Below are 19,617 nucleotides of genomic sequence, written 5' to 3' on the forward strand. Positions count from 1 at the left end.
CTCAGAATTTGAGAAGCTAAGACAATGAGAAACGCAGGTTGACATAAACAGAATTCAAAGAAAACAGTATTCTTTTCCCAAAATAAGTCACTGGCAGCAGATGACTGGCATCCTACATGTCCTGAATATATCCCGTGTCTGCAAGCTCTTCTGCCATGAACTCCTTTCTATGCTGTGTTTCTGTGACCATGATTTTAACCCATGAGTGAGAACTACAGAACAATACCTAAACTAATAAAGAAAAGAAATTGCCAGACATGCCTTAATGTGCTTAGACACATATAAGCACTGAAAAATAAAGATCAATATGAAAGAATGTGCCAGAACTTCAGATGGGACAAAACGACAGAGGGAATGGAGGGACAAGGGGGAGTTCAGACCATACAGACAGAGGGAAACATGGGTAGTGATGGGTAAATGGTACATATATATATATCCATCCACGTACTTAGGAAGACTTGAGTTTCTGCAACTAAGAAACAGAGGACACTGTGAAGACCGAAGTCTTCAGCAAAGTCACTGTTCACAAACATAATCTTCATTTTTAGAGTTTTGGTGCAATCAGCATTCAATTGTTAGAAATAAAAGTACACACTCTCAGAAAAGAAGACATTGCACTGCTAATTCCAGATAAGTAAAGTCTGGCTTTACTTTGTTCTGCAGCATTATCCCACTCCAGTTTATCTTTCATAAATGCTGACACCAGCTACAAGGACTTTATATTATTTCATAAAAAACTTTTATTTTCTTCCTCTTCTTCTTTCCAAATTACACCCACAGGTCCAACTGATGCTTTCAATTGCAACAACAGGCATCCAGACAAGAACAGTACAAGAAACTTTATCTTAAGTATTTATTGTTATGCTAGAATATTGCTCAGTTTCCTCTGGGGTAATTCAGCACTCCTGTGGGAAATATGTGACCTCATTTGCATTTTCTAATTGAATTGCTATCAGGTTTCCTGCAAGACTGAACAAAAAAAGTTCCTAGTTACTAACACCACTTCTATTAACCAGAAAAAATTTTACATTCACGTGTTTGCTGGGGAGGAGGGAAAAACGTATGCTCCATGTATCATAAAATACATTTTAAAAATATTTACCTTCTTTGCTACCATTTCATCCTACTACCATTAAACTTTAACATGGCAGTCAGAATTCTTTCATTACTGTGGTTGCCAGTGAAAATGTGCTGATTATCCCGGGTTATTCAGTTATCCAGAGCAATTAGGACATTTATAAGGACAACACTATGAAGGAGGGGAACCTGTTACTGTATTGGGTCACTCACCATTAAAACACCACCTTGCACCGAGAGTAATGGCACAGCCCTGGGATCCGAGACACCAAAACCTCCGATTTTGCAATGAAAGCACACAAGGGGACGACTATCCCAACAGTAGCCACCTTGAAAGTATGTTGGCCACCGTCAAAGCTCTCCCAGCCCATTACACAGATTTCCAGTCATCTGTTGTGATAAGAAAGGATCACAAAGCCAAAGGATCACATATTGAGGGCTTTATCCTCCGTGCCCCCATTTTGCAGACAGGCTATAGAGACTGGGTTTGCTCCCCAAAGAACACACCAGGAATTTGCAGCAGAGCAGGGATCTCACTCCTGGTCCCCCAAAACCTCAGTCTGCATCTCAATGATGTTGACTTCTCTTATAACATTTGTTTTGTATTAACCTCCGTAGTAAACCAAATGCCTAATAATGGTTATCCGTGTTTCCACTAAGCTTTAATCCATGGATAGCTGTGAAAAAGAATCGGATTTATGCTTTCAGAGGTGGTTCAGCGAGCTTCTCATCACGCAGTGGGGCTGCCCCAGCTGAGGACCATCAGTCACGGAGAAACCCTCAGAAACACAGGGGGTGGGCGAGCAAGGCAGAAGGACATGTTTGTGCTGTAGGTACCAGCGAACAGAGATGAGTACGTGAGGTAAGGCAAATTTCATGCCAATTATTTTTAATATCTGGGAACTGTTTGGCGTTTTCACAAAATCAGTCACAAATTTACAAAGTAAAATGAAAATGGATGTATGCGTCAGTTGGTCTCTCTCCCTTTCTCATGTCACCTCCTCCTTTCTCTCCCATATTTGCCATTTCCATATCCTGAATATAACATAACAGTTTGAAATGTCTTTAAAAAAATTTATGTATTTCTGCTTGAGTCCTATTATACTATACAAACCCAAATGTGAAATCTGTTTCTAGTAAAAGCCATGAAATGTAGTATATTAGGGTCATGGCCTGAAACACATTGAACTGGATATTGTTAGGTTGGGTTTTTTTTTAGCATAAACACTATTATTTTTTAAAGTAATCTCATAATCGTATTTATTTCTTTAGTAAACAAAGGATTATTTTGGTTGCAAAAAGCCCAAGCGTTTAAATAAAACACAAGTCTGATGCCTGCTATAGGGACCCACAATAAAACTGCTTACGACCTTGTCATTAGTCTTTTTTTCATACTTTTCCAGCCTCAAACTATATACTAATAAGGCTTTTAGACAGAAGGGATATGAATTTTAAAAAGCTTAGCTCTCTCTGTTTTGAACCAGAGTTCAGCTTACATTAACATTAGATTAATTTCCAACCAAATATTTTACTAAAGCAGAAATGTGTGCTTATTCAGTTTTCTTTCTGCTATGCTGAGAAGAAATTTAAAGCAGTATATAAGACACCTTGCTTTGTTCCTTCAATATTTAATTACTTTTAGAAGGCAGCAGTATTTCTTTGGTTAGAAAGCGGCAAATACAGTTGACATAACATACAGGGCTTAATTATATCTTGCACAAGCCAGAGTCGTACTGAAGAGCAGCAAGATTGTATTTATGCGACTCTAAGCCATGCAAAATCTCAGGGGTCAGCCCATCGGGCAACCACTAGATTTAAGGCTCTGCAAGTCTCTTCCTTCTTGTCTCACACGTGGCAAAAATTCTCCCAAATGGCACAGGCTCACATGGCGACATCCTGGCAATACAGCACCGCAAGTCCCTTTCCCCCTCCTTCCCTGCCCTCTCCGCCCCAGCGCTGCAGGAAGGAGGGAAGGAGAGGCCAGTCTTGCTATTTTGACAATCACTGCGGTGCATTAATCCAAACTACAGCCATGACCGAGTGACTTTGCTTGTCCCTGAACTAGCCGTGACTGTTCCCTGGTGACACACACCTTCATCCTTGCTCTGCGGGTCTTCAAGATCCAGCAATAAATCAGGCTCTTCAACCAATTTCCTGCCAAATCCTGTTTAAATGTAACCACCCAACCATCACAGAATTGTTTCTTTTTTTTTGAGTAGGCACCAGACAATACAACTGCATTTACTCAGTGTAGCTCAGGATCTTCAGCCCAGACTAGCACTGGAAAGGAAGGAGGAGAAAATGAAAAGGTAGAGAACTGGTGCCACCGAAGATGCTATGGAAGAGGTGGAACAGAGAGAGACACTCGAGGGGCAGATCAGTGGAAACACGGTTTCACGGAGCAGTCCCCTGCTACAATGGCAAATACTGCTTGCAGATTGCTGGGGAGGGACAGATCCTTCCTGCTTTTCAGCTACGTGTATGAAACTAAAAAAGAAAGCAAGCATCTGTGACCTTCTGTCCGAAATACCAAACGGCGCTGGCTTTCTGCTCGGCAGCAGTGGGGAAGGGAAGATGCTGGCATTGAGCGGAGGGGACTTCGCCACTGCGGTGCCACACCATGCTTCGCTGCCTCGCTGGCCCGTGCTGTGTGCAAGCATATGTCCCTTATCAGCAGCAGCAACACTCCTTCTTCCTGCCTCGGAAGGGAACAAGCCCAAATCCCCCCTCTGGAAGCCCTCAGGTCGTGGAGAGAAAGGAATCACTGTGAAAACCAGGGAGATGTTTTAGCAGCATGGCAGCAGCGGCCAGTGCACAACTCCAGGTCTACATCGTCACAAACGAAATGTGAGCTTCACATGGCCTTCCTCAAGAAGATGGCTGACTTTGACTCTGGAGGGAAGGAGGCACCCTTCATTTGCAGGTTTTATTTCAAGTCAAGAGTGAGTATTAGCAGTGAGATGCAAACGCATTTAGTGTAGGTGTACAACCTGCACTGTACAACATCATTTCTGTCAGAGAGGTTCAAGGACTTTTTTCGAGAAATTTGACGCTGCTCATGGTTTCTCCTACCTGGACACTCCCTTAGGAAGCACAGACCAGGCAATGCAAACAAATGCCGTGTATAACTTTTAAAGGAAGAATGAAATAAGAAAAAGAGCTCTGGAAACTTCTTACCTTGTGCCCATTGTGTTGTGACTTCTCTGTCACCAGGAACCTGACAATTGCCTCCCATCTGCCCAGGGTCTGGGGGTCCCACGCGGTCACCACCAGGATCAGCTGCTTGGAGGGCATCTGCACCTGGTGCGCAGCGAACACGGTCCCATCTGCCCTCACCTTGAAGTCCAGGCTGTTGGTTTCGTACCGAACTCCCTTGTTACCAGCACAGTTATTAAATTTTACTAGAACAGAGAATAAGTGATGGAAGAAACGTGTGAGATTGGCGTGATAAGGAAAGCAATCAAATACAAGTTTCAGACATTTAATTTTCACTGATGTCTTCTATATCTCTAATAACCATCAAGGAAATGATTTAACTGTTTCTTCGACCTTTCAGGAGTGCTCTTGTGTTTTATCTCCGTTCCCCAGGGAAGAAGTTGTAAGCCATTTTTAAAGTATTTGATACAGTTTCATTAGATCTCAAACACAGCTGTTCCCCATTTCTACAAGTGGATTTCTCCCTTGTCGCCATTATCTTTTAAATTCGACTGGAGTCTATTACCCACACTGTGGGTATTTTTTTGCACAAAATGTTCTTCATTTCCCTAACCCTTCAATAACCTACTTACCAGATAGCCTATTTGCACATTCTTAACTGAAATTCAAAAGCCCATAACAATTCCATTGTCAGAAAAAAAAAAAAAAAATCAAACCAAGAAATAGAATCTAAACCTTTTTGTAGAAGGCATCTGCTATGGGAACCAGACCCCCCGACCACGGCTGTGATCCCACCCTGGCCAACCCCTCCACATGACAGCTGCTGCAAAGAGGAACTGTAAGACTTGGCTTCACAACCCTCGACATGCCATTTAAAAGCCTACACTGTCGGATCAAAGCTCTCCAGTTGCTGATATTTTTATTTTCAGTGGTTTTTTTGGTCAATTTCTTTCACAGCCTAGTTTGAAAACTATTTTTATTGGCATTATGAAACATGTCACATACATTAGGCTGGAAAAAACCCAAACTATTATATGACAAAATTGACAAATCTGATAGAAATTGAACCTGCAGCTAATCACATAGGAAACAAAACACTTTCTGCCATTCGAGCAATCCATGGGGTGGAACACACATGCGGTGAAGGAAAAACATATTGTACCCATAAAAACATCTCAAGTGAGATATACGGTTTTCTAGCCAGGACGGCTACACGGGTTCTCATGCTGCGGCTTCTGAGTGCTCGGCAGCAAAGCTCCTGGCCTGCCCCGAGAGAAGGAAAACCTGCTGGTTTTCAGACTAGTCTGAAAAGTAAAAACTCACTAAAGAACCGAGTGAGGTTGAAACACACACAGTTCGGTGGTACCTACAAGAACCCAGACCCAGAAAAAGCGGGATGGCCTCAGAGGCCTGTGAGGCACCTGGAGATCCCCCGGGGAACACCCCGCTGCCAGATCTTCATCTCTCAAGAGTTTCTGCAAGTCTCCCCCGCATGCACCGCTACAACAAATACATGCGAACACATCGAGTGCTGCGCTGCTAATACGTTATCTGTTTTCAGCTCTGTGCCATCAGCGCTCTTAGAAATGAGGTGCATCAGTCGGTGCGTTACTGCGCTGCTCCGCTATGTAATGGCAATGCAAAAAGCCAGTTCGATCCATACGTCCTGAAGTACCCACACGTCATATACAAAAAAGACATCCGAGGAAGAGAGAAAGGAGTGATAATGACTGCACATTAAAAACAATTCAGAGCTTACTTTGATTTTATTGAGATTAAAAGAAAGCCCTACAGTGTACTAGTAGTCTGAGAGAAAAAAAAATCCCTTCTTATATGCATACATCGTGATTTCAGTATTCAGAGTACTTAAACATCTGCTTAAGACGCAGCGCCTGGCTCCAATATGCTGCTCCGGTGTCATATGTCACCGTGTCGACTTTTATGCTCCATTATCTAAAAATGGCTACCTCTCAGACGAAGTCCCTCTGTGACTCGCTAATTACTTCCATTAGTTTAAAACAAACTTGACTAGAGACAGAGAAAAGCCTGAGAGAAATTAAGTCTAATTTTTTAAACAAGCAACGACTCTGCCCTACGTTGCTTTTCTCAGGTAGCACAGGTAGATGAATGCTGAGCAATGAATTAACACAATTGGGTCCTCTTTGAAGAGTCCTTAGGAGCTGTGAGCACAAACAGGCTTCAAGGATGTATGGATTCCATAGCGTTTAGTCACTAGGAGGGATCACACCTTGCACAGGGGCGTGAAGAGCAGCAACAGGCCGTGGCTCACCCGAGTGGCTTTGAGAAGGTTCAGCCACACAAGGGAGATGATTCAGAAACTCATCGAGGATCACAGAGTCGCAGAATGGTTGGGGTTGGAAGTGATCTCTGCAGATCACCTGGTCCAACCCACCTGCTAGAGCAGATCGCACAGGATTGTTTCCAGGTGGGGTTTGAATGTCTCCAGAGAAGGAGACTCCACAACCTCTCTGGGCAGCCTGGACCAGTGCTCTGGCATGCTCAAAGTAAAGAAGTTTCTCCTCATGTTTAGATAGAATCTCCTGTGCTTCAGTCTGTGCCCGTTGCCCCTCAACCTATCGCTGGGCACCACTGAAAGTAGTCCAGTCCATCCTCCTGACACCCACCCTGGAGATACTTGTAAGCATCAATAAGACTCCTCTCAGCTTCTCCAGGCTGAACAGCCCCATCTCTCTCAGTCTCTCTTCATAAGAAAGATGCTCCAGACCCCTCAGCCCCTTTGCAGCCCACCGCTGGGATCCCCGGGCTCAGCTGCTGCTCCAGGCGCTGCCTGCACCCAGCGTAGAAAACCAACTGCAACACGGTGTAGCTGAACTGCTCACACCTTCACCACGCGATTGTGAGGACGCTCATTAGAAACCCTGTGCTCATCCTCCTGGCTGCCCTGTGAAAATGATTCCTTGGGATGTTACATGACCATCGAGATGCACTGTTATATATATATACACACACACACACATATCATATATATATTTTTTTTCTTTCCCCAAATGTATGTCTATAGGTTTGGATAAAAAAAATAATCACACTATTGTTCTATAATACATATCATAGCTCAAGGAAAGGAGGTCTCATCTGTATTTTCAAATTCCACCTCTCACCTCTACTCTTTGGTCTCATGGAAGTAGAAATAAAAATTCCATCCAATGACAGAAAACTTTTGCCTTTTTTTTTGCTTCTTTTTCTCTAAGTCTACTTAATTTAAATTGATGCAACTCTTGACTTTAAAATAATTTAATAAATAAACAAATAAACTTTGGCTCTGTTTAGTAGACTTAGATCTCTCTGTGGACATAAATCCATCTTTCTTTGACCAGTCTGAAGCCTGAACAACACTGCATGAATTTAACATTCAGGAGCTGCAGCATCAATAATTAGGATTTCAGATAAACAGCAGAGCCACACATCTATCATTTTTTACAGGATGGCAAAAAGCCTTTTTTTAACATACTCTGGAAAAATGTTCAGTGATGCTTATCCAGAGCTTATGCTGAAAACAGCATCAAATGCCTGATGAAAAGAAAGCCAAGAAGCACCCTCATTAGCAGGCTTTTAGGGTTAACCCTTTACCCTCATCATTTTTAATTGCTTCTCTATGAAAGGAGGAACTATGACAATTTGATATGCTGAAATAGGTATTGAGTGATGGGCAGAGAAGCTACAGGAGTCGACAGCAAACTGCTGGGCATGAGGAACAAAACCTAGTATTTTTCTTCAAAAAAGACACAGGGTGAAAAAACCCTCAACTTTTGCATTGTTCCCTTTTATTATTTAGCTTGTTAAGCTAGCTGGACAGAGTCAAACGATCAAGTGAGGATCTTGAAAGACGTACAAATACACTGAACTTCCTTGCCCCCCAAATGTCTGAGAAATATACTGAATTTAATAGGACTATAAATGGTATAAACCAAAGAATTCACTTTAAACCTTATTCTTTTGGATTCTCCTTTAACTTCTGCTAGACCATTAAAAAGTGCCCCCTCTGGCAGGCTGCACAGGGCTGGAAGAGCATGAGGGATAATACTTATTTATCAGGATATACCCCCCGGTGGGACATCATCCCACAGTTCAGGATATGGGTCCCTTCAGGACTCTGTTTTTCACCACAGTGTCAGGGTTTATCCCTGCAAATATATTTCTTTACTGATGAACTTCAAAGCAGCAAACAGACACCCCTATTTACAGCAGGGTTCTCTCTGCTCCCTTTACACCGGCGCGACATAAATCTCAGCCGCCAAATCCACCCCCTGCACCACTTCTGCAAACACCATTAAGACGAAGACGGCTTAACTGTAACCTTTGGCAATTTCAGCTGTTTGGGTAACCTGCAGGATCCCGAGCATGTACAGAAATGTCCCTTTTGTGTGATCTTTAGCAAATCACTTGTATGCCTGCCCTGGCTCTTCTGGCCCAATGCTCCCCTATGGCTGCACTCATCCATCAGCCCTGGCCAGCATTCCTCTGCATGTCACCACAACAGAAATAAACAAAACCCAACCAGTTTCTTAGTGGACAGGAACCCGTTGTCTAAGAACAGGCATGAAACCATCCAGTTAACTGAAAACACGTACGCGTTCCCAGGCACGCAGCGAGCGCATTGCTTTCTCACAAACTGATTTCCCCAATAAGCGCTAATGTGAAACCGAGCGCACTGTGCCTCATTGGAAAGCTTCATCTATTTGAGAAAGTAAGTACATAGTATAAACTTTTATGTGGCCACATTTTTTGAGGCATCTTTCTTTACGTTCGCACAACCCCTCTGCAATTCTGTGAGAAAACTGGTTTACAGCAGCCGAGCGAATTCCCCACGGCCACGCTGGAAACCCCCAGCAAAGCTGGGAACTGAATAATGAAATTCAGGCTGCCCGTTTCTCATCCAAACCACTGGATCGTGCTGCCTCCATCACCCATGTACAGGTTAACCAAATACAAAAGTTTTAAATGGGAAAATGGACTTTTACGGGCACTTCAAAAAGCAAACGGGCAGATTCTCAGTCCTATAAAACACTGGAGTGTTGCCAAATTAGCACTGGGTTAAAAAAGGAATAAGGAATGTCACACAACTTACTATTGCAATTGTTTTGAAAAATGCAGTCCTATGAACAAATGTGAATATGTGGTGGAGTTCTGGGATTAAAATATCTTGTCTGCAAAAGGCTGATGCTGAAAGGGATGCAAGAGGATTTTGCTTCTCTTGTACTAAAACGATGGATATATCCAGGTACCACAGGATTTTCAGCTAATGAAACTCAGAGCCCTCACCTTCTGTACAAGAAAAACAATGCATAAATAGCACAAAATGATGGCTGTAAAACCTGGTAGAAACAATGTATAATTTTCATCCTCCCATTACTAATTTTATAGGTTACATTTTCAACCATGTCCCCACAAAAAATATTACACTAATAAACTCTTAGTGTCTTTATTTAATATTTATAGCACCGTAGGAGAAACAAAATCTGCTGGTAAAAGGTAAAAACAGCAATTCAAACAGCTACTTCAGAGTCTAATAAACATATCCCTAGTGATCCAGTTTAAGAGTATACAGAGTTTAAGAAAATGCTTTGATACAGAAAACTGTTGGAGATAAATGGAGGCATGTTGGCTGGTATTTGAATGTACACAAAAACGTGCATATTCACACCCTTGGTTTCACAAAGCATTGATGATTCATTAAGTCTTCTCAGAGTAAAAACCAGAAATACTGAATGAGTCAGGAGAATTAATGAACTGCCCCACAGTCTGTCATCTGCTGAAAATATTTAACATGATTTTGCATGTTCTTCATGTTATTTTCTTGCAATTAATGGCAGAGAAATCTGCTGCAATTTTACCCATCTTCCGCATCTCAGGTCAATGTGAAACATTACATCCAGTTTTCCACTGCATTATTTATGATCTCTGAGCTATGACTGGTAATATTTGCCTTACTGGAATAATAATAAATTACCATAGCAATTTGCCATATGTAATTATGTTAAACAAAATCTTTATTTATCTTCTTGTAATCTTCATTTACAGTGAATCCTCCTATAAGAAATATGCAAAAATACAAGATTCGTGACATTCCCAGCCTACTACATGCTTGTTAGAAATGACTCCATGTGCCAGTCTACTGGCGACACCTCTGAATCAGCAAAGGAGTAGCAATTCATCTCCAGCAGCAAGTAAGACAGATTTGAAACGGCACGTAAAGGTATTTTCCATTTAAAAGTACATTTTGAATTTCCCCACCTTGAATTCCAAAGCTCAGCCCCCTCTGTGATCACATTATCCACGCAGGTTTGGGGCACACACTATTAAATGCTCAACTACCCCATGTTCATTTGCAGGCTGGTTTTGCTTTCACAAAACCTCCAAGAGGTTTGACAGGTGAAACGAAGAGTCTTGTTCATGCACATGTCATTTATTTAAAAGAAAATAAAATATTTCTGTGGCCAGAAGTACACGGAAAATTCATCTTTTCATTTCCAGAGCCACCTAAATGCTTTCAACACCTTTTCCAGCTTTATATTCACTTTTAACAGCTCTTGCTTACACAGGGTTTCTGTTTCCGTGGCCAGATAAAAAAGAGAAGGAACAATACATTTCAACACACTTAAATCGGGATCCTTTAGAAAGCCATTCTGCCACCTGTACAGTCAGCCAGGAGCAACGAGGAGGTGACAGTGCATTAAAAAAGATAAATAGTAATCTAAATCCCATTCAAACAAAACCAAACCAGCCCCACAGTAAACAAAACCCCATTTCCAGACACTGCCCGCCTCCTTCATATTCCTGCCAGCGCTATTTTTCATTTACCGGAAGCCAATCCAACTAAAATACATATTTTTAAGGAAGAAGGATAAAAAAAAAAGTATCTTTCACTTTTGGTTTTGGAATTGGAGGGGAGTACAGACCCCTGGAGAGAAGGACTGTAGAACATGATAGAAAAGATGAATCACTCTGGCAGCAGCCAGCCAGCCATTAATTTTCAGCAAGCCAGGAGTTGGTCCAATTAAACCAGGCTCCTTTCTCCACATTAACATGCTTTACTCAGTTTTTTTCCAAAGCTAAAACATCAGCTCGAGACCCCAAAGGCTGTTCTATTTAGGATCAATCAATCTACCTTGCTGCACTGTAAAACATACACTGTCAGCTCCGAGGCGAGCTCAAAAAAAGAGCAACGGTGGAAAAATTTGATAAATCGACATGTTCTGGCAGTTAGTAAAGGGATTCTTCCTACACTGCCACTTATTTTTATCTGATTAGAAACAAGTATTAGTAAAGGGAATATTCCCCTCTATTCTCTTTCTGGTATTTAGCATTGGGTTAAACGGAGCCTTTTTAATCCCCAGTTTTCTAAATCCAAGCCAGAAGCTTCCTACTGCAAAGGTGGAGAGATACTATCCAGATTTCAAAGGGCAGCGAGTTTGAATTGGACTTGTATGATGTGGAACTCGCATTCAAGCCTTTTCTCCAGCACAAGAACACGAACCTGCATCTGTCAGTGCTCCATGTTGAAGACGTTATTCACCATTTTTAGCTTTTTTATGCTCGGGGCTTTACAGTGGGTGTGCAACCTCACCTCTGGGCTTCCAGCACCTCCTCTGGCAATGACGGCTTTAGTTGGGATTTCATTGCCCATTCAGATCCTGTCACTCTCCAATCACCCTGCTGAGACATTTCAGAAATGATTAACTAATAAACGAGCCAGGACTGATGCCAGAGGCTGGCAATAAGGACACCTATATGGTCTGAAGTCCCCTGCAAAGCAGCACCCCTAGCTGGGATAACTCCGAGGATTAGCCCTTTCTTCGGTGAGCACCAGAGTAACCGTGCTGTTGGCTTCCATTCCTGCTCTCAACAGACATCTTTATCCTGAGACAAAAAACCTTTCACAGTCCTTTCAGCAGGACAGCCCTGCTCTGTTCTTAACAGTGAGGTAAACCAAGAGGCACTGGGGGCTGCAGCTGATGGTTTAGCTTTGGATTAAAAGGCTAATAAAGAGAAGCCTGGTTTGGGTAATCTTGCAAATACCAAGTGCACCACACTTCTTGGCAAGTGATGAATTTTTACGGGCAGCCATTTTTGTTCTTTGCTCTTCTTTACATCCCAGGCATCTGTAGGATAGCACTGAGATTCACTATGGCACTAATGAGATCATTTTGCAATTAAAGGCTAAGTAGAAACAAACCTCTCACCACTCTACAGGAGAGTTTGGGTTCTCTGATTAAGCAGCAGTAAATAAACCTGTTTCACTCTCGGTCCTGGTGCAGAGGCTTTCTATGATTAACTCTCCAAACAAGATGGACTGATTGACCCCATGGATTAATCAATGAGTTTCTCAGCTTCAGAGCAAAGTGCAAGTTGTGGGAGTTACCTGCAGTAGGATGTGTTTTAATTATTATTACTACAGCACAGAGTAAATAAATCCCAGGGCACTTTATTTGGAGGCTTTACCCCTAGCGCTAATGATTTTAACAACACTCTCATGTTTGTCAAATTACCTACATGGGAAAAGATTTCAAACATCACCATGCATTTCTTGAGGAAAAACTATCGATTCTATGGTAGCTTAATGAGATAAAGGGAAGAGCCTATGTAATTGTATGGCAATCGCCAGGTGACAACAGCTGCTTGCCCATCCTACCTGTTGGCAGGAGCATCCCTGCGAGCTGCTATGTGGTGGCTGGGGCTGTATTTGAGAAAAGCCCCAAGTGTGCTGCCCCAAGGACCTTCTCCCAGGCAGAGAGCCCATCCCTGTGGGTACCAGGAACATCCCTAAATTTGGAGCTGGGATGGGGAGCAGGGAAGCACAACCACAGCCATCCCTGCCAGCTCCCATCCGCTCCAGCCATGGCGACTGGTGGCCCCGGGGGTTTTTCCTCTCTGTCACAGATCTCTTTTCAACTTGCCAGAACTGTATTTGAAAGACACAGGGAGCTGCAGAAGATTTTATGGAGAAAAAAAAAAGTGAACACAGGCCAGCTGCAGCCTAGGAAAAGAAGCTGAGAGATGCTCCAAGTGTAGCCCTGTCAGATCGCCTCGGGCTCCTCGCTCCTCACACTCTTCAAAACAAACAAACTCTCAACACCCAGAAACAGAGGCTGCACATGTCAGGGAAAAAAAGTCAGACACACCAGTAAAAACACTGAACTTCTCACGGACTTGACTTGTGTGTAAACACCAACAGCTTCGGGCTTGACTGTTCTTGTCTTCCTCAGCCAGGCTCAGGAGTAAATGTGCACTGATCCAGGGAGTCAAATTGCAATGCAGTAAATGAACAGGTGTTTCAGGCAAGAATATTAGAAACAGAAATTTTCATTATCTGTACAAATCAAGGCAGGGTAGCTTATTTAATCTGTAGCTGCTGTGTCCCTCTGCCCATCTGCCTGCACAAAAAGCAGCTGCAGTCTCTACCTCCAGCTGCAGCCTACACAAGCCTTCAACAGAAATACTATGTGGAATCAGACAGTTTGGTACCTGGTGGGCTCAACTGCTTTGACATTTGGACGAGTTCAGAGAATTTTATTTACAGATGGAGGCCTGGGTTTTGCTTCTGGCGCTTGGTCAGAGGGAGCAGGAGAAGAGAAAGTGGCCTCGATGCTGAACGTGCAGTTGAGTGGGTAATGAGTTCAGGGCACGTCGTGAGATGGCAAGGCTGCGTGGATGCAGAGAGCCGCGGCGTCCGGACCCAGGGTCACAGGAAATTCACCCGCAAAGCAGAAAATGAGCTGGAAAAGCAAAACCACAAGGGGACACAGCTCCACGCTCTCTGGTGTTGGTCATCACTGGATAAAAATGAACCTTTGCAGCCACTCTTGACCAGACCATGTCCTGGCAGCTGCATCCTTGCAGTCCCGGTGCTCTGGCTGCTGATGCTTCCAGTGGAGACACAGGAATGCAATTCCCCATAGTTTTCCCTTTCCTCCTTCACGTTTACCCCCTCTGACTGCTGTGGTCTCCAACAGAAAGGCAGTGCTCCCCCCGCCTGAAGAATGACCTCAGGATTCAGCTAGAAACCTTAAATTTACCAGAGTGCTTCTGGCAGGGCTCAGTCCCGTCAATTAAAATGCAGAGAGACTAAAGCCAGTAAATTACAGAATGTGACAAATGCAGCACAAAGCACTGACGATCCCAGAAGGTATCAAATTTAGTGTTAAAGTATAGAAACAATAGGGAAGTCCAAGACATTTCAGAGTGTAGTGAATCAAATTAAATTGCCTGAAATTCCACATGGAATACATTTGACAAATTTCTTTCCCCCTCTTCAGCTTTCTGTTTGAGATGAACTGTCGTCTGGCAGCTTCAAACGTCTGGCACAGCTTCAGCTTCAGTTTGCTGGGGCTGAATCCAAACACGAACCTGAACTTTACCAGTTCTGCTCTTTTTGTAAACAGTCTCGCTGTGGCTGCCAAATGCTTTCCAAAAGCACACAAAACCCAGAATCCAAAAGGAAAACATTGTCTTGCCGCAATAAAATCTGCATTTTACCACCTATTGGTAGCATCCCACGTGCAGAGCCGTGGGTCGGTCAGAGCCCACCTTGTCCTGTGTCTCCCTGTGGATTTGGGCAGGGGACAGCAGAGCAGGGAGGTCCCTGGAGAGGGACCCTTGTTCCCCCAGGGCTGCGTGGGCAGCTGATAACACAACAATTAGCAGTAGGATTCCTCAGATGCGCTGGAGCAGACAAGTTGTAAAATGTCATTATACCCATGTCACTGATAGCGGAGACCAGTTTAGATTACCCCAGTGAGAGTCATCTCAGGAACAAATTCATTTTTAAGGTAGGGAACTTCAGGCGGAGGAAGAGACAGATATAAAGAGGGTTATGATCAAATTGCTCCTGAGCACAGATAGCATCAGCCTTGATAGATCAGATTTTTTTTTCACTTTGCTTTTAAAATAGAACTGTTATTGCAAAACGCTTACAACAACGGCACACTTCTTTGAAGCAGGATGCGATTCTTCACCAGCAGCACCGCACTACCTGTGTGGATTCTCTCTTACAGAAAACTAACTCTTCTTCCCTCCATTTTAAAGCTTTTAAACACCATCAAGCTCCATAAAGTATCCAACGGCAGAAGGCTAAAATGAGGCCACCCTTGGGCTGAAGAGCAGCAAATGAGGGAGGTGTGTGAGTCTGGCACAAGACACACGGGCAAGCAGATGCTGTTAGAAAAGCGTATTTTACTGTCCACAAAGCATCGGCCTCATCTCTGAGATCCACATGGAGTTCCACCACTGCCCGAAATAGACAACATCTGGTTCATATAAACTCTGATTTATTGCATGTTTCGCTCCCCTTGGATTTTAATTATGAGTAGATCTTGTAACTATTATATTTGTATTTGTTTTATCCATCTAGATGTTTTTCTATGCTATTAACTACAAACTCAAGGCTCTAAAAATAGTTCAAAAACATACTTAAAATATGCATATGGCCTTTATTAAGGAAATCCCTTCACTGAGTTTTTAGATGAAGTAAAAGTAGCACTGAAACCGGTGATGAGCAAGCAAGCCTCTACCTGATTTCATGAATAGGATGAGACTGAAGAAATTGCTTTTTATTACAATAAAACCCCAAAGAAAAGAGAGTACAAAAGTGACTACTGCTCCTAGTATTAACCAGCCTGGTAAGGAATAAAAATCACTCCTTATTTCATCTCTCTGACTGTTCCCGGAGGCTGTTTCAGGGGTGTTGAGCCAGTTTCAATGGTCAAGTGTCAACATTTTAAAGAACCTCTCTAAGGTGGCACTTTCCCTGCAGAAGAGACAGATCCAGCCTGTGCCTGAAGAATTAAACATTCTTTCTCCCCTGGGTAAGAGTATGCCAAGTATTTCAGGAATGCAATACTTGGAAGGCTTTATACTGAGAAGTTTTTTGCCTATTTTTTTCTTTCTGATGAAACTCTTGATCTTTCAGAGAATAAGTTGATTTAGAAGTGACTTTTTAATTTGTATGGTTGAATAACTACCTCTATAAAAGAACATACAGTGCAGTAAATAAATACCACTTGCAAACTTCAGAACTCTCTGCCACCGCTCCATCCATCAAAACTAATCCTGTAAAAAAACAAAGGATGTGACAAACCCAACCAACCTTTTTCCCCATCTTACAAAAAGACTGAAACCTATTTCTGGAAATGTCGTAACGTTTCTATTAAATGACTGAGTCTTCTGAAAATGTTAAACAGTCCGACACAAGCAGGAGCCGCAGTCCTCATCCATGCAAGCCCAACACACCATCGGGCAGCTCAGGTCCAAGCACTTAATGCAGAAATCCTGTCCTGTTCATGGTACATATTTTCTGAGAATATGATGGAAAACAACAATTGCCAGAGATGTCTGAATTGCTGAAATTGGAAAGCAAAAAGGGCCGATAGCTGAGTCTCCCTCACCCCAGTGTGAGCGCACAGTGCAAACCCAACTCCTCGAGGTGGAGTAACACCAATGTAAGAAATACCTTGGCTCTATCTCTGTTTTTTAATTAAACAGAAACCTTCTCTTCTTCCAAATCCACACTGACATTCACTATTTATCATTCTACAGCGATTGCTAGAGGAAACATGATTACAAAATACCATATTCCACGGAAGTTTTCTTAGTGCTGCCCATCACCGCGCTGTCTGGTCCCCTTCCGCATCAGCTCAATTGTGAGGGTTTTAAGCTGACATGAAAGTCTGGCCATTTGAAGACATAAAAGTCAGCGTTGAGGTTGTCATTTTATTCTTTATTTATTTATTGATTGGTTGAAAAAGAAACATCGACTGGCTGATATATTTTAAAGGTTAAACAGGCGTGATGAATGATATCAAAGAGAGCCCCACCAAACCTCGATTCCTACTTCTTTTACAAACTACACAGACGCAAACAGCCTAAAGACACAACAAACCCAATTTACCACGAGGTATCACTGTGTGATGCTGAGACACGCACCCTCTCCTTACAGATGTGAAGGGAACAGCTGGACCAGCCCCAGGACGCCGCTGCGTTGGCTCTGACGTCCCGTTACCAACACGGGCAGCAGCACTTCAACACTTTCCTGTCACACGTTTGCACTTATTTTCAAAACCAGGCCCAAGTAAGGACTGCCAGCTACTGCTGTCAGTGATGTCTAGCTCAATGTAAACACTTCGTTAGTAACGTGATGAAGTGACACCTTCAGATTTATTCTAACTACTAAAATAAACCTCTTCATAGAACACGTAGGCCTTCATTTATACCGCACCGCTATGACCACAAGTTTAATTTTTACTATTTAATTATTCATCGTGGGTCGGGTCTCAATTTAAGCTAATATGCAAAGATGAGGAAGAACGGGCACTTGTTTATCTCAGTTTTTTCCAATTAATTCAAGTTGTTCATTAATCACATTACTCTTCTACTGTGTGGTAAGTAAGGAGAAGACAAAAACAACAAAAAAGCAACCATCCAAACAACAAAAAAAAGACTCCCTGTATAGGTATATGCTGCAAAATTTACTTGCATGAATAGACTCCACTAAACAAATTAAAGTATTCATGTATAGAGATGGCTCGTATTATTGACTCAGCCTACAAGGGAAATTTTTCTTCTTTTTTGCCCTAAAATGTCTACAATATTAGGACTGAATTGACCTAGTAACAGATTATGCTATGGAGATAGGTTTCATGAAGAATTTTGCCAGCGTTATGGAATTGTCCTACATTTTCCTCCTGTCCCATACCTCCAGTGACAATAAAAGATGTATCAACCAGCAATTTCATGTCTATTACCAGGCGCTGTACCTGAATTAATCAAAAACAAAGCTTTCAACCCCCCTGCAAATGTCCACTAAAACTAACCATCTTCTACCCTTTTTAATAAAAAAACTTGGGAAAAGGTGAAATAAGAAACAACAAAAATATTATTCAGACCATAATTCATACAGTTTTAATGACATTTCTGACCTTTAAAATAAAAGTATGAACAACTCGCACAGACCATTGGGCAAACAGAAAAAGTAACAAAAAAAGTCAGCAAAGAAGAGAGGAACTAACCACGAGGAATTATCTGCAGCTCCAATACCATATTTCTTCTTTGTAAAAATAAAACACCATCGAAATTTCACCAGCCACTGCCCTCACTTTGTCTGAAGAGAATTCCTATTGCTCCCCCAGTTGTTCCTCTGATTACTCTGAAGTCCAAAAGTTTCTAAGTAGTCGTGCACTAATAACTCATCACTGAGATGTGGGTGCCAAAACACATTTCTTTTTCTCACATGCAAATACTAGCAAGAGCCTGCACTCTTGTCATCTGAATTTGTTACTGAAAATTGTCCAAAGTGGATAAAAACATCCAACAACCCCTTCTGATTCATGCTCATTGATATGTCAGCAACTTTATCTTGTCTGTATGAAACATGAGGGTCGTGGGCTTTAAAAGATATCCCATATTTCACTACTGACAGACATGGCCTTGATTATTTTTGTGCTCAAGCATAGGCACCAGTTGATGCTCAGTCACTACACTTACATGCATAAGTTAGTTAATTATGCTGTAAATTATTCTCCTTGGCCATCTGCCATCGCTCTTGTCTGACTCGGTTGGGTGGTGTGGTGAGCTGCTCTCCCAACCAGGTCATTCCGTGGAGGATGTGACAGACATTGAGCTCCACTCAACCCCAACCAGCCACACCACCAGCCCTGAACAAGGATGATCCAGATCTTTAGAGTTATCCTTCACCTTCTTCTGAATATTTATAAAAATTGAAACAAAAATGAGCAAATTTTGGTGCTGAACCTGGCTGCCACAGGCAAGTCCTTCTTGGCAGGACTCTCCCCTGCGAATGCACCTCCTGAAACACCGTGGCCTGTGTCCTCAGGTGGTGAAAAACAGGCCATGGAGCCGCACCAGGGGCCCCCATGACTGCGCATGGACAGGAAGGTGGGATGTCCAGCGCCAGGACACCTGCGTGGCACCGACCTGCAGCACGCTCGGCTTGACAGCTGCTTATTTCCCTGAGAACCAAAGGGATTGAAGCTGTGAAATGAAAAGGTAGCAGGGAGGAAGGTAACCACCTGGGGAAGATCCCCCCCAACTAGTAGTTTCAGGAAGAAAAATACAGGCTGTCTTGTTAAAAACCGCTGTCGTGTGTTTACGCAGCCCTCCTCCTCCTCGGGTGCTCGCGCTACACAACGCCCCACGGAGCAGTGATATTACATGTTAGCTCTCTACCCTGTTATTTCTGGCTGCTTAAGCAGCAAAGGACCAATATCCCATTCAGCTGCGCTCAGTTGGTGCAAGGGAAATCAGTGAGAGCTGGCTCTGCAGCTCCCTTCACACACCTCTGGGCCACGCGTGGCACCACTGGGCTTTGACAATGATTGACGACTCGTACCA

General features: G+C 42.9%; 1 protein-coding gene across 1 annotated transcript in view; it reads right to left on the reverse strand.

The window, feature by feature from the left end:
- Positions 1–19,617, reverse strand: part of CDH4 (cadherin 4) — a 433,344-nt gene that overhangs the window by 167,035 nt on the left and 246,692 nt on the right. The window contains exon 3 of the mRNA XM_065849749.2: positions 4,255–4,478. Within this exon, the coding sequence (XP_065705821.1) occupies positions 4,255–4,478 (224 nt within the window). The remainder of the gene's footprint in view (positions 1–4,254; positions 4,479–19,617) is intronic.

The sequence above is a fragment of the Patagioenas fasciata genome, chromosome 16 (assembly GCF_037038585.1).
Source record: "Patagioenas fasciata isolate bPatFas1 chromosome 16, bPatFas1.hap1, whole genome shotgun sequence".
In the NCBI taxonomy this organism is placed as follows: Eukaryota; Metazoa; Chordata; class Aves; order Columbiformes; family Columbidae; genus Patagioenas; species Patagioenas fasciata.